The sequence below is a fragment of the Coffea arabica genome, chromosome 10e, assembly GCF_036785885.1.
Source record: "Coffea arabica cultivar ET-39 chromosome 10e, Coffea Arabica ET-39 HiFi, whole genome shotgun sequence".
Classification (NCBI taxonomy): domain Eukaryota; kingdom Viridiplantae; phylum Streptophyta; class Magnoliopsida; order Gentianales; family Rubiaceae; genus Coffea; species Coffea arabica.
The window spans coordinates 4,898,259-4,912,669 of NC_092328.1; the positions used below are offsets into that span (position 1 = coordinate 4,898,259).

General features: G+C 38.8%; 1 protein-coding gene across 3 annotated transcripts; it reads left to right on the top strand.

Moving 5' to 3' along the window:
- On the top strand, positions 1-14,259 carry LOC113712871 (acetyl-CoA carboxylase 1). 3 transcript variants are annotated; one of them, XM_072067756.1, is made up of 33 exons: positions 335-472; positions 553-674; positions 1,452-1,836; positions 2,229-2,435; positions 2,524-2,685; positions 2,921-3,013; positions 3,105-3,200; positions 3,561-3,734; positions 3,913-4,006; positions 4,092-4,279; positions 4,376-4,426; positions 4,508-4,547; positions 5,277-5,401; positions 5,485-5,601; positions 5,737-5,811; positions 5,892-5,948; positions 6,175-6,279; positions 6,443-6,529; positions 6,614-6,805; positions 6,877-7,065; positions 7,236-7,346; positions 7,444-7,530; positions 7,617-7,793; positions 8,236-8,313; positions 8,401-8,523; positions 8,596-8,865; positions 8,946-9,286; positions 9,819-10,056; positions 10,184-10,536; positions 10,627-10,840; positions 11,262-11,438; positions 11,511-13,655; positions 13,743-14,259. In XM_072067756.1, exons 3-33 carry the CDS (start codon positions 1,462-1,464, stop codon positions 13,812-13,814), a joined length of 6,813 nt encoding a protein of 2,270 aa, XP_071923857.1. In that variant the 5' UTR covers positions 335-472; positions 553-674; positions 1,452-1,461; the 3' UTR covers positions 13,815-14,259. The 3 variants fall into 3 exon arrangements, with proteins under 3 accessions (XP_027092280.2, XP_071923857.1, XP_071923858.1); XM_027236479.2 differs by lacking the exon at positions 553-674 and having other exon boundaries at positions 1-472; XM_072067757.1 differs by lacking the exons at positions 335-472; positions 553-674 and adding an exon at positions 2,037-2,137 and having other exon boundaries at positions 1,698-1,836.
- Positions 14,260-14,411: the final 152 nt, after the last annotated feature.

Here is a 14,411-nt window from a genome sequence, read left to right on the forward strand (position 1 = left end):
CTACTACAAAGATTGGAGGAGGGGAAGGGAACCCTTTTGTTTGCAGGCGGAAGAGGCAGGTAGCCAAGTACCACGTGCAAAGAGGGTTTCAATTTTTCTCTCATTTAAGGACCTTTTTGTGAATGAACCCATCATCATCACGATCATCATCATCATACAGACATGAGTATTTAAGACACTCAACCAACCTAAACCAACCCAAGACCAAGAACCTTTTAGTACCAGTGCATTGTCATCACCACCCCATCTGTCCCTCCTCTCTCTTGAAGCATCACAAATTTTTAAATTTTAATTCAACTACGTAGAATTTGACTCCATCCCAGAATTGTGCTTTCGCCTTCTGGTGTCTGTAGAAGTTTTCAGTGCATTTCAACTCCAATTCTTGAAGATAATGCTACCCAGAAGCCAATTAGATTGAATTGTTTGACTGTCCGTTTCTCAAAGTTTGGAGCTTTTTGGGCGGGTTTTTAAGGTCAGTCTCCTCAATTCAAATCTTTCTTTTGGCAGATTTTAGGCTGAGAACTTATGTATTTCTATAAAATTCATATGCAGCAAGTGTCTTGTTCTGATTTGGGTTCTACTGTTTTGCTGGAAACTTAGCTCAAATTGTCTCCGAGTATTGGGGAATAAAGAGAGTTCTCAACTTTGTCGTTGTTAGTTGCATTTACGGGATGGTATTGCTCCTGTGTATTTGAATACGTGATATGAATACCCAATTAGCTCAATATGATACTTATGTTTGTTTGAATTTTCTGCTGTAGTGTTTATACGTGGATCATTTGCTTGTGTGCTATCGAATAGCTGCATTTAATCAATGAGTTTTGACGTTATAAAGTGGCAGTTCTGGTATGATGCTGCTGAACGTAAAGAATGGATTCTGTTGATGACTCTTCTCCATTTCAGCATGGCTGTTCTTTTCAATTGGAGCAATAATTTGTAATATAAAGTCAGAAAGTAATAAAATTTGCTTGACATGTTTTTTGTCATATTTAAAGTTGCTTTTTCATGAGCTTCGTATTGCTTTGCTGCATTTGAACAAGTTATGGATTATTATTTTCCTTTTGATGTAGAGAGAGAGGTGGATGCAAGCAGACAAGTAACTCAAATTTATTTTCATCCATCCACCACACACAGGCACTATCAAAGAATAGGGTGAAGGCTAGGATCGTACTTTCCATACTTCCTTAAGAAATTGGAGAGTAGCTTCTATGCATTTGAATCATAAATTTTAGTTCGTAACTTCTAAAATGTGTAATACCTTCCTAGTTATAAACAAGTCCTATACCAACTTGTCACGTGAATATAGATTGTGTGTTTTTATTAACCAAGTGTTGGTGGTTTAATACAATGTCATTAATGATCTGAATGAAGTTGATGAAGGCTAATTGTGTGCCTTGTAATGATATTTAACCTTGCAAAAGCTTTTTTTTTTTTTTTTGGTCCCATTTCAGGTGGTGCAGCATGTCAGAAGCCCAAAGGCAGCCTTTGGTGGGTGGTACTAATCGCAGTAATGGGTACATGAATGGTGCAATATCATTTAGGTCTCCCAGTACTGTGTCTATTGTTGATGAATTCTGTCGTGCACTTAGTGGAAAGAGACCAATCCATAGTATCTTAATTGCAAACAATGGAATGGCTGCTGTTAAGTTTATAAGGAGTATCAGAACATGGGCTTATGAGACATTTGGCACAGAGAAGGCAATTTTGCTAGTTGCAATGGCTACACCGGAGGACATGAAAATAAATGCAGAGCATATACGGATAGCTGATCAATTTGTAGAAGTACCTGGTGGAACCAACAATAATAACTATGCCAATGTTCAGCTTATAGTTGAGGTTTGTACCTATCTTTTTGTTTCTTAGCTGAAAATAGTTTATCATACAAATCGAGGGACGCATGATAAATGTGTTTATATGCAACCTATCTACGTTGAGACACTTCAAGAACTGCTGAATGGTTCGTCTGATAGCTAAATGAGCTTAATGGTGTCCCATCATTTGCAAAATTATGGTTTTAAAAGTGTTTCTTTCTTCAGAGTTTTTGAACTCTGGGGTTCTCAAGGTGGAGGAATGAGGAAATAGAATCAGGGGAGTACCTAGATGATCTTGATGTCTTTTGAGATGAAATGGATTTTTGGTAAATGTCAGGTGATTTAGAGATTTTTTTTTGTTATAAATATCAAAAACATCTAAATTTCTGATGAGCAATTTAACTTCTTTGTTTCTAGATGGCAGAGATTACACATGTAGATGCAGTTTGGCCTGGATGGGGTCATGCATCTGAGAGTCCCGAACTGCCAGATGCTTTGGGTGCAAAAGGCATAATATTCCTTGGGCCTCCTGCCACATCTATGGGTGCTTTGGGAGATAAAATTGGTTCATCACTGATTGCACAAGCTGCTGAAGTACCTACCCTTCCATGGAGTGGTTCTCATGTAAAGTCTTTTGTACTCTGCCTCATAAGCTCTGCTCTTCTAATGTCTGACATGGTATTGTGTATAATAAATGGTATCTGCCTTTTAGGTGAAAATTCCTCCAGAAAGCTGCTTGGTTTCTATTCCCGAAGATATATATAGTGAAGCTTGTGTTTACACCACAGAAGAAGCAATTGCTAGTTGTCAAGTTGTGGGATACCCTGCAATGATTAAGGCATCTTGGGGTGGTGGTGGTAAAGGCATTAGAAAGGTTTGTTACTTAATATACAAATGATGCAGTGATCCCTTTTTTTGAGTTTTAGGTCTTGAATAGTTATTTTGTGTAGCTAATTTGGGTCATAAGTACCACTTCCTTTCTAGTGATTTTTGAAATTATGGTGAAAAGATTAGTGGATTTCTATCTGAAAGCAACAAGGTTGACACTCTATTGCCATCTCTTCTTCTAACATCATTAATCAATAGTAAATTACCATTTTGACTTGTAGGTCCATAATGATGATGAAGTTAAGGCACTGTTCAAGCAAGTACAGGGTGAAGTTCCAGGATCCCCAATATTTATTATGAAGGTTGCTTCCCAGGTAATATTTTCTTCCACATAATGTGATCTTGATGCTTAAGTTTTAATCTTTAGAAGTTATTCTAACACCAGAGGCTGTTTCATGCTATTAGAGCCGGCATTTAGAGGTCCAATTGCTCTGTGATCAGTATGGCAATGTTGCAGCTCTTCACAGCCGTGATTGTAGTGTTCAAAGGAGACACCAGAAGGTGCGCTTGTACTTTTCTTGACTTCTGATCTGTATCTCTTTGTTTTTTGTGACTTAGGTTCTCTAACTTTCCTAGTAGTTTACAAGTGTATATGTGAGTTAATTGAACATGTCTTTCTTTGTCTATTCAAACAAAGAGTAATCAGTCTTTAAAGCAGCATGATAACATCAGGTCTGTGTTATACATTTGAAACTCAACTTTGTAATATTCAGGTCCACCTGTAAAGTATTGAAAAAAGAATTTTGAGTACTTCATTTGCATTTGACGTAAGGAAAACATTTTAGGTTAATAGCTAATTGTCTGAAACACTGGGAGTCATTTGGAATATGAAAACTAACTATTACTTTTTCCTGTTGTCAGATTATTGAGGAAGGCCCAATAACTGTAGCTCCTTTAGAGACTGTGAAAAAACTTGAGCAGGCTGCTAGAAGATTAGCCAAATGTGTTAATTATATAGGAGCAGCAACTGTTGAGTATCTCTACAGTATGGAAACTGGGGAGTACTACTTCTTGGAGCTCAATCCACGGTTACAGGTTTGACATACTTTCATGTATCATTATTTCCAGAGTTTCTCTTCAAAGATTTAATTTTCTTGTTTATTCTTAAATGTCAACTGTGGCTTAAATCTGATAAGATCTTAGATTTCAAATGTAGCATATTGGGGCTTTGGCAGTTAGGTTTCCTGAATGTTACTGTATTCTTGATATTTAGGTGGAGCACCCTGTGACTGAGTGGATAGCTGAAGTAAATCTTCCTGCAGCTCAAGTCGCTGTTGGGATGGGTATTCCTCTATGGCAAATTCCAGGTTCAGTACAAAATTACCTAAGTTTATAAAAGGTCTTCATGTCATTTATCTTTCTCAATTGGATTCCTTATATTAATTTTACCAGAAATAAGGCGTTTCTATGGGATGGAGCATGGTGCTGGATACGATGCTTGGAGGAGAACATCAGTTGTTGCTACTCCATTTGATTTTGACCAGGCAGTGTCTACAAGGCCGAAAGGTCATTGTATTGCTGTTCGTGTCACAAGTGAGGATCCTGATGATGGTTTTAAGCCTACCAGTGGGAAAGTACAGGTTGGAAGTGATAGATTTTCGGTAGTTACATACATACATACATACATATATAATCTGATTTGGGATAACAGTAATATTAAATTAAATTTTCTGCAGGAGTTGAGTTTTAAAAGCAAACCAAACGTGTGGGCATACTTTTCTGTCAAGGTACTTCTTAGAAATTTAAGACACTGAAGATTTTTCTTATATGTATCAATGGTTGACTGACTAACAACATAATTCTTGCAGTCTGGAGGAGGTATCCATGAATTTTCTGATTCTCAATTTGGTAAGTCAAAGCCTTCTGAGGCTGTCTAGTGTAACAGAACTGCACATGCACCCTAGTGGGTGAATATGTTTTGCCTGCATTGTAATGTGTGTCGAAATTATTAGACTGATTTTGAATGCTGTCAAGAGTCATAATGCTCATAATTTAACCCAAAGTAAATAAAATCCCAATTTTCAATTATGTCTTTGAGGAGGATGAGATCATTTCATGCCTATAAAAGCCGGAGTCTTTGTAAGAATTTAATGTTTGATTACAAGCCTGACTCTATCAGTTATTTCTATGGATATCACGTTGAACTATATGAGAACACAGAAAAGGTCACCATGTTAGCTGGTATGAATAAACCAGTGGCCGATGGTTCTGTCTAACTCACCAAAGCCTTGTAGAGTTGATGTTCAAACAGGAGAGCATTTATCAAGAGAACTTGCGAACTTTCAATTTTTGTATGGGCTCTTTCTGGCTGACCTGATTCAGGTCTTTCAGTCTTTTGTTTTTAAGTCCATATGGTACAATGAGAGAACTGTCCATCCCTTAGATTTTCTGAAGGCCCTGTAATCTGTTTATTCTGTTTAGTGCTTGTTTTATCGAATGTATATAACTTGTCTAAAGCTGTAGGATCGTAATGGAAATTTTTACCTCAAATTTTTTCTTTCACATATTATCCATCTGAAACGAAGGGCATTTTTTTGTACTTTTGAATATAAATTAAGTTGTTTCATTATCTTCCAGGACATGTTTTTGCATTTGGAGAGTCAAGAGCCCTGGCTATTGCAAACATGGTTCTTGGGTTGAAGGAAATACAAATTCGAGGAGAGATTCGTACAAATGTCGATTATACAGTTGATCTATTACATGTAAGTCTTTTTGAAATGGAATTATCTGTTTTTCTTTTAAGTCAACTGAATAGATGGTAGTGAATATTTTAGTGATTTTGTAGGCTTCAGATTATAGAGAGAATAGAATCCACACTGGCTGGTTGGACAGTAGAATCGCAATGAGGGTTAGAGCAGAAAGGCCACCTTGGTATCTGTCTGTGGTTGGAGGTGCTCTTTATGTAAGTGTTCCTTTCAAATGCTTAGTATAAAGATGTTGAAGGTTTATTTGGAGAATATATTTTCTGAACAACATCTTCATCATTCCTCTGTATTTTATTTATTTATTATTATATTTTTACCTTGTTCAAATTCAGAAAGCTTCTGCTAGTAGTGCAGCTGTGGTTTCAGAATATATTGGTTATCTTGAAAAAGGACAAATTCCTCCAAAGGTACCTGCCTATCCCACTTTTTTAGTTCGAGCATGTACATCTTCTTTGTTTCATCATTGATGGCTATTTCCTACTTGCAGCATATTTCACTTGTCAACTCCCAAGTTTCATTGAACATTGAAGGAAGCAAGTACATGGTGAGTATTGAGTTACAGCATGATAAAATTGCTAGGTCATTAACATCGACCTTGAGTTATCTGATAAGAGTGATGCAAAAAGGGTGGATAGGCTTACATTTGATCTTTTTAAATAGTTCAGGAGAAAAGAATGTGATATTTCTTCCTGCCAATTTCTCTTTTATTTTTGACTCAAGGTTTTATTTTTATTTTTGCCACCTTCTTGTAATCTCTGGTTGTTTCTCAGATAAGTATGGTTAGAGGTGGACCAGGAAGTTACAAATTGAGGATGAATGAATCAGAGATTGAAGCAGAAATACATACTTTGCGGGACGGAGGTTTATTAATGCAGGCAAGGATTCTTGTTAAACATAGTGCTTTAATACGACCCTTGCATTCGCTACCCACCATATTAGCACTGACTTATTACCTAGTGCATGGATATATGAGTTGGATGTTGCAAATGGTTTTTACTTGGCATGATACTTAATGTATTGCATTTTGAAATGTCTCAGCTGGATGGGAACAGTCATGTTATATATGCGGAGGAGGAAGCAGCTGGGACTCGCCTTCTAATTGATGGGAGGACTTGCTTGCTTCAGGTACCAAAATCTAATTCTACTTTCTTACAAATGTTTGATTTCTCAAGACTTGATAGTGGAGGTCTATTTTCCGGTTGTCTCCAGAATGATCATGATCCATCAAAGTTGGTAGCAGAGACACCATGCAAGTTGCTAAGGTATTTGGTTGCTGATGGCAGCCGTGTTGATGCTGACACGCCTTATGCAGAGGTTGAGGTCATGAAGATGTGTATGCCCCTTCTCTCACCTGCCTCTGGAATTATCCATTTCAAGATGTCGGATGGTCAAGCTATGCAGGTAAACCAATTGTACATAGAAGTCTCTTTTATTTACTTCCCCTTGTCATTAAAACTCTATTTTATGGGTAGGCTGGTGAACTCATAGCAAGACTTGACCTGGATGATCCTTCTGCTGTAAGAAAAGCAGAGCCCTTCCATGGGAGTTTCCCAGTTCTTGGACCACCAACTGCTATCTCGGGAAAAGTTCATCAAAGGTGTGCTGCAAGTTTGAATGCAGCTCGGATGATTCTTGCAGGATACGAGCATAACTTCGGTGAAGTAAGAAGTCTTTTGGCTTTATGGAAAAGGAATATTTTAGTTATATTATGACTAGTATTTGCTAGGCCTTCATCTAATAGATCCATCTTCTGGGCTATATGGAGAAGAAATATTTTATATAGGTTTGCTAAAATGTATGGTTTTCCTAATCATATTCATGCACATTACAGGTGGTTCAGAACTTGTTAAGCTGCCTGGACAATCCTGAGTTGCCTTTCCTTCAATGGCAAGAATGCTTTGCTGTTCTGGCAAATCGACTTCCCAAGGAGCTTAGACATGAAGTAAATGCCCTATTCTTCTGTAATCATGTTTTCCCAAATGTTAGTACCTGGTTGCTCTTCTGGATCTTATTTGCTTCTAAATTACAAACTTTTTTAGTTGGAAGCAAAATACAAGGAGCATGAAGGTATCTCGAACTTGCAGAATGTTGACTTTCCTGCAAAAATTCTCCGAAGTGTAATTGAGGTTGGTCCTTTATCAGAAACTTGACATCCTTCAACGGCTTATATTTTGTCTGTCATTCATTTGTTCATTTATTGTTTTCAATCTAGGCCCACCAAATGTCCTGCCCTGACAAAGAGAAAGGAGCTCAGGATAGACTAGTTGAACCATTACTCATTCTTGTCAAATCTTATGAAGGTGGAAGAGAAAGTCATGCCCGTGTTATAGTTCAATCTCTGTTTGAAGAATATTTATCTGTTGAAGAACTATTTAGTGACAACATCCAGGTTTGTTCTTTTGGAACAGAAGTTTATTTAAGATTAACATTAATATCCTGCTTTCTCCCATAAAGACAAGCATGCATTGGCAATGTGAGACTTGCATGAAAAATACAGTCTTTCAGTTATATATTGGTTAGCCTTTCATATATTATATACGGGAAACTGATATAATCAAGCTTTCTTTCAGCTCTGCTTCAGTTCTTCCTGCCCCCAAAACACAACCCCATCAGAAGAATAGGGAAAATTGAAAATTATATGAAAAACAGTTTGGTTGCCACCTTTCCAGTATGCATCATTTTTGGCAATCTATGCTTTTCTGGTCTCTGATTGTCTTTGTGATCCAAAGCTGAAAGAATAAATCATGAGAAGCTTGCTTGAAATGTCAGATATCCACCCTTCTATTTTCACCCTTAGTCAGTATCAAGTTCCAATGCATTTTCCTTTGCAGGCTGATGTAATTGAGCGGCTTCGCCTTCAGCATAAGAAAGATCTGTTGAAGGTTGTGGACATTGTTCTTTCTCATCAGGTATATCGGAAATACTGAATTATACTGTGCTTGTTTCTGGCGGTCTGTCATTGTAAAGGATTGTTCCTAAACCATGCAACCTTACAGGGTATCAAGAGCAAGAACAAGTTGATATTGCGTCTCATGGAACAACTTGTATATCCAAATCCTGCTGCATACAGGGATAAACTAATTCGTTTCTCAACGCTCAATCATACCAATTACTCTGAGGTTGGACTTCAACTCACTTAATATGCAAGACATGAAAGATTCAAGAATCTGAACCTTAATGTGCTTTTGCAGTTAGCTTTAAAGGCAAGTCAATTGCTTGAGCAAACAAAGTTGAGTGAACTTCGCTCTAACATTGCCAGAAGTCTTTCTGAGTTAGAAATGTTTACTGAAGATGGTGAAAACATGGATACTCCAAAGAGAAAAAGTGCCATAAATGAAAGAATGGAGGCACTTGTAAGTGCTCCTTTAGCAGTTGAAGATGCTCTAGTTGGTCTTTTTGATCATAGTGATCACACGCTTCAGAGGAGGGTTGTAGAAACTTATGTTCGTAGGTTGTACCAGGTACTATAGCTCAACTTCTTGTTTTTTCCCTACATAAATTTTCTTCACTTTGCTTTCTCTAACATTAACATCTTTTTCAGCCCTATCTTGTAAAAGGTAGTGTTAGAATGCAGTGGCACAGATCTGGACTTATTGCTTCATGGGAGTTCCTGGAAGAGCATATAGAGAGGAAGAACTGGTATCAAGATCAGACACTAGAGAAACCATTACTTGAGAAACATAGCGATAGGAAATGGGGAGCCATGGTTATCATCAAGTCTTTCCAGTTACTGCCAACAATTTTAACTGCTGCACTAAGGGAAACAACACACAGTCCGCAGACAACAACATCCAAGGGATCTATTCTACCAGCTAGCCATGGTAACATGATGCACATTGCATTGGTGGGCATTAACAACCAGATGAGTATGCTTCAGGACAGGTAACCAAACATCTCCTTTCCATTACTTGCTGCGTTGCCAGTGACACAATGGGAAAAAAAGAGAGGATGCAAGTTTGCTAAAATTTTCTTGACTTGAGCACATGTGAAATGGAAGACTTGCAAGCATATGGTGCAGCCAAATGGTGTTGATTCAGCTAACTTAATTAATCTATTAAGTTTTTTGATTCATCAGGAGGTATAGGCAAATGATGACCTCAAATTGGTGCTTTTTTACCTATCTGAGAAAACATTTTAGTCCTTAACTGTAGGTAGGCAAACTCAACATGCAGAAAGATCATTTTCTACAACACATATGAAGAAAATTATTCTCCATATGGGCAAATGCAAAAATCCTACTTAATTGATTCCTCTTTTTGCCTGAATAGTTCCCTAAACATTTTATTGGTCTGCATTTGTTACCTGACATGATAAGAATGATTTATTTATGCTCCTTTCTAAATTTGGTTAAGATTCTACTTATTCATGCTTGATGTGAATGATTATTCTTATTGTGCGTTTGGTTCATCTGCAGTGGTGATGAAGATCAGGCTCAAGAAAGAATAAACAAGTTGGCAAAAAAATTAAGAGAACAAGAAGTAAGCTTTAGTCTGAGAAGCGCAGGTGTAGGCGTAATCAGCTGTATCATACAAAGAGATGAAGGTCGGGGCCCAATGAGGCACTCTTTTCACTGGTCAGCAGAAAAACAGTATTATGAAGAAGAACCTCTATTGCGCCACCTGGAGCCTCCTCTATCCACATACCTTGAACTGGTTTGTCATCGTCTTTGCCTCCAAAATTTTTGTTCTTTTTCTGCCTTTTGTTTTTAAGAATCGATGAGGAAATTGCAGAACTAATTGCTTGTTTGCAATTAATTTGACTTAACTCCCATCTGAACAGGACAAACTTAAGGGTTATGACAAAATACAATATACACCATCCCGTGACCGTCAGTGGCATCTGTACACAGTTGTGGATAAGCCTGTTCCAGTTCAGAGAATGTATCTCAGAACTCTTGTCAGGCAACCTACATCAAGTGATAGTTTAACAGTTTATCAAGGATTAGACAAGGAAAGGAGTCAATCTCTGTGGGCTATATCGTTTACGTCAAGGAGCATTTTGCGGTCACTGGTGTCTGCAATGGAGGAACTTGAACTGCATGTCCATAATACTACTGTCAAATCTGACCATGCTCATATGTATCTTTATATTTTACAGGAGCAACAAATAGATGATCTGTTACCCTACGACAAGTAGGCACATTTCTTCTTGATAAGTTTCTTACAACTGAAAGCAGATCAAATATATTCAAAGAAGATCTAACTTCAAGACATTGTTTGCAGGAGGGTGGACATTAACGATGGGTGTGAGGAAGCTATAGTTGAGAAAATCTTGCAAGAGCTGGCACGTGAGATTAATACATCTATTGGTGTGAGAATGCATCGTTTAGGTGTTTGTCAGTGGGAGGTGAAGCTTTGGATATCATCTGAAGGAGAAGCAAATGGTGCTTGGAGGGTGGTTGTTGCAAATGTGACAGGACACACTTGTATTGTGCATGTAAGTTAGCTACTGTGCATCAATTGCTGTTAGCAAGTGATCAGCAATTGTCTGGAGATCTACTTGATTTTTTTTTAAATGACAGTTATCATAGCCTACAGGCAGAGTACAAACATCTAAAAGTTCGTAACTTTACAAGAGATGCAATGTCTGAATTTAATGAATTTATTAATAATGGTAAATTTAATCATGTAAATCGGGTAGACTTTTGCATATAGTTATAAAAATATGGTTTTGCAGTGTGAGCAGTTAGAGGCATCTTTGTCCATGCATATCCTTACATTAAGTTATAATTATGTTTTTTGTTACTTGTGCAAACCGATGTGCATCTGATTTTGGGCAACAGTGGTTGCAATTAGTGTTAGATGATGAATATTGCGTAAATTAAATTAAGGTCTTAATATTATATATCTATGCTCAGGTATACCGCGAAGTGGAAGACCCTACTGAACACAAAGTTGTCTACCATACAATAACTGAGAGGGGCCCTTTGCACGGTGTCCCTGTTAATGCATCATATCAGCCTTTGGGGGTATTGGATCGGAAACGCCTTTTAGCCAGGAAAAGCAACACCACTTACTGCTATGATTTCCCGCTGGTAAAGATTATAACTCTTGTTTCAAGATAGAAAAATCACTATGTCCTCACTAAACAACTTTTTCTTTAACAGGCATTTAAAGCTGCCTTGGAGATGGCTTGGTCATGCCAACATTTAGGGCATAAAAGGCCTGAGGATAAAGTTATCCTCGAAGTGACAGAGTTAATTTTTGCTAACACTGGAGGTAATTGGGGTACTCCTCTTGTTTCTGTGGAGCGGCAGCCTGGGCTCAATGATGTTGGCATGGTAGCCTGGAGCATGAAAATGTCTACACCTGAGTTTCCTTCTGGACGGACAATTCTTGTTATAGCAAATGATGTGACCTTTAAAAATGGATCCTTTGGCCCGAGGGAGGATGCATTTTTCCAAGCAGTGACTGAGGTCGCCTGCAGTCTAAAACTGCCTTTAATATACTTGGCGGCCAATTCTGGTGCTCGTATTGGTGTCGCTGAAGAAGTAAAATCTTGCTTCAGAGTGGGGTGGTCTGATGAATCAATCCCTGAGCGCGGCTTCCAGTATGTATATTTAACTCCTGAAGATTATGCTCGGATCGGATCATCTGTAATAGCACACGAAACAAAAATGACAAATGGAGAATCACGGTGGGTAATAGATTCCATTGTGGGGAAAGAGGATGGTTTAGGGGTTGAGAACTTAAGCGGCAGTGGAGCCATTGCCAGTGCATACTCACGAGCATACAAGGAAACCTTCACCCTAACATATGTGACAGGCAGAACAGTGGGCATAGGTGCTTATCTTGCTCGGCTAGGTATGCGGTGCATACAAAGGCTTGATCAACCTATTATCCTGACTGGTTTTTCGGCATTAAATAAGCTTCTGGGTCGGGAGGTATATAGCTCCCACATGCAACTTGGTGGACCAAAAATTATGGCAACCAATGGAGTAGTTCATCTGACAGTTTCAGATGATCTTGAAGGGGTATCAGCTGTTTTAAAATGGTTGAGTTTCATTCCTCCTTACTCAGGGGGTCCACTTCCACTGTTGCCCCCCTTGGATCCTCCAGAGAGACCTGTTGAATATCTGCCAGACAATTCATGCGATCCACGTGCTGCTATATGTGGTGCTTCAGATGGCAGTGGAAACTGGTTGGGGGGGATATTCGACAGGGACAGCTTTGTCGAAACATTGGAAGGCTGGGCAAGAACTGTTGTTACTGGAAGGGCAAAGCTTGGAGGAATCCCCGTAGGAATAGTTGCTGTTGAGACTCAAACGATGATGCAAGTCATCCCTGCAGATCCTGGGCAGCTCGATTCCCATGAAAGGATTGTCCCTCAAGCAGGCCAAGTATGGTTTCCTGATTCTGCCACAAAAACAGCTCAAGCATTAATTGATTTCAACAGGGAAGAGCTGCCACTTTTCATTCTTGCAAACTGGAGAGGCTTTTCAGGTGGACAGAGGGACCTTTTTGAAGGCATCCTTCAAGCTGGGTCGAATATTGTCGAGAACCTTAGAACATATAAACAACCTGTTTTCATATACATACCTATGATGGGTGAGCTCCGTGGTGGAGCATGGGTTGTTGTGGATAGTAAGATCAACCCTGACCATATCGAGATGTATGCAGAACGAACTGCTAAGGGAAATGTTCTTGAGCCAGAAGGTCTAATTGAGATTAAGTTCCGGACAAAAGAGCTGCTGGAATGCATGGGTAGGCTTGATCAGCAGCTGATTGGTTTAAAAGCAAAACTTCAGGAGGTGAAGAGCACAGAAGCTGTAGATGGCCTGCAGCAACAGATAAAGGCTCGAGAAAAACAGCTTTTGCCAGTTTACACACAGATTGCTACAAAATTTGCAGAACTGCATGATACGTCATTTAGAATGGCTGCGAAAGGGGTAGTCAGAAAAGTTGTAGATTGGGCAGATTCCCGTTTTTTCTTCTATAGAAGATTGTACCGGAGAGTTGTTGAGGACTCACTGATAAGGACAGTAAGAGATGCTGCAGGCGACCTGCTGACTTACAACTCTGCAATGGATATGGTAAAGAAGTGGTTTATGGATTCTGAGTTTTCAGGAGGTAAACCAGATGCTTGGACGAATGATGAGGCTTTCTTCTCATGGAAGGATGATTTCACCAATTACGAAGAAAAGTTGCAGGAGTTGCGTGTGCAGAAAGTGCTGCTTCAATTAACAAAGATCGGTGATTCAGCACTGGATTTGCGTGCTCTACCTCAAGGTCTTTTTGCCCTGCTACAGAAGGTAACGTGACATAAATTCTTGCCCTTTCTACTTCTCATGTCCTGCTACAGTTTTGAGAAGAGGGCTGATCTTTGGAATGCAATGCAGGTAGAGCCATCCGCTAGAGAACAATTGGTTGGCGAACTACGAGCAGTGTTTGATCGATCAAGCAATTCATAACAAGTCAATAGGCGAATTTGAACACCAAAGTAAAGCTCATTTTGCTCCTTGGATGAGTTCATTGCTGATCATTAGTCTACTGAATTCCGTGCTTTAATGTCAAAAGCCCCATGATGGTGGCTTGAAATGGGTTGGCGCAAGATGCAAAATGATCAAGTAGCGGTCTACTTAATTAGATGTAACTTGACAGGTTTTGGTCGTCCAAAAAATATTGAAAGGGAAAGGTAAGATTCCAAAGCAGTGAGTATAGTAAAGTGTATATAGTGTAATTTGTCTGAGAGAAATATTAGTAGTATTCCATTCTTTGACCAGAGAAGAAACAGAGAGCCATTGGCGGTGAATTTTCAATTTCATTATCATCATTTCATTGTTAGTGGAACAAATTACATGTAACTGATCATAAACCATCTTTCATCTTATTACAAAGCGGTGTACTTTTAAGAAAGCCTGAGAAGCAGCAGAGTCATCAATGTAACATGCAAAGTAGTTAAAAAGTTTAATCTTTCCGTAGTTTTTGGATGCCTGTCCAAAGCACAAGGTCGTTCCTAGTATTTGCGCAGTAAAACAGTGTAGTCTCTTGCGAGACGTCAAAAGAGA

What these genes read in the sequence shown, in the direction of transcription:
- LOC113712871 (XM_027236479.2), top strand. Translation starts at nt 1,462, where the DNA reads ATGTCAGAAGCCCAAAGGCAGCCTTTGGTGGGTGGTACTAATCGCAGT. An exon ending in TGGTTGGAGGTGCTCTTTAT is followed by an intron (nt 5,602 to 5,736) that starts GTAAGTGTTCCT and finishes GTTCAAATTCAG; the next exon opens with AAAGCTTCTGCTAGTAGTGC. An exon ending in GATCTGTTACCCTACGACAA is followed by an intron (nt 10,537 to 10,626) that starts GTAGGCACATTT and finishes CATTGTTTGCAG; the next exon opens with GAGGGTGGACATTAACGATG.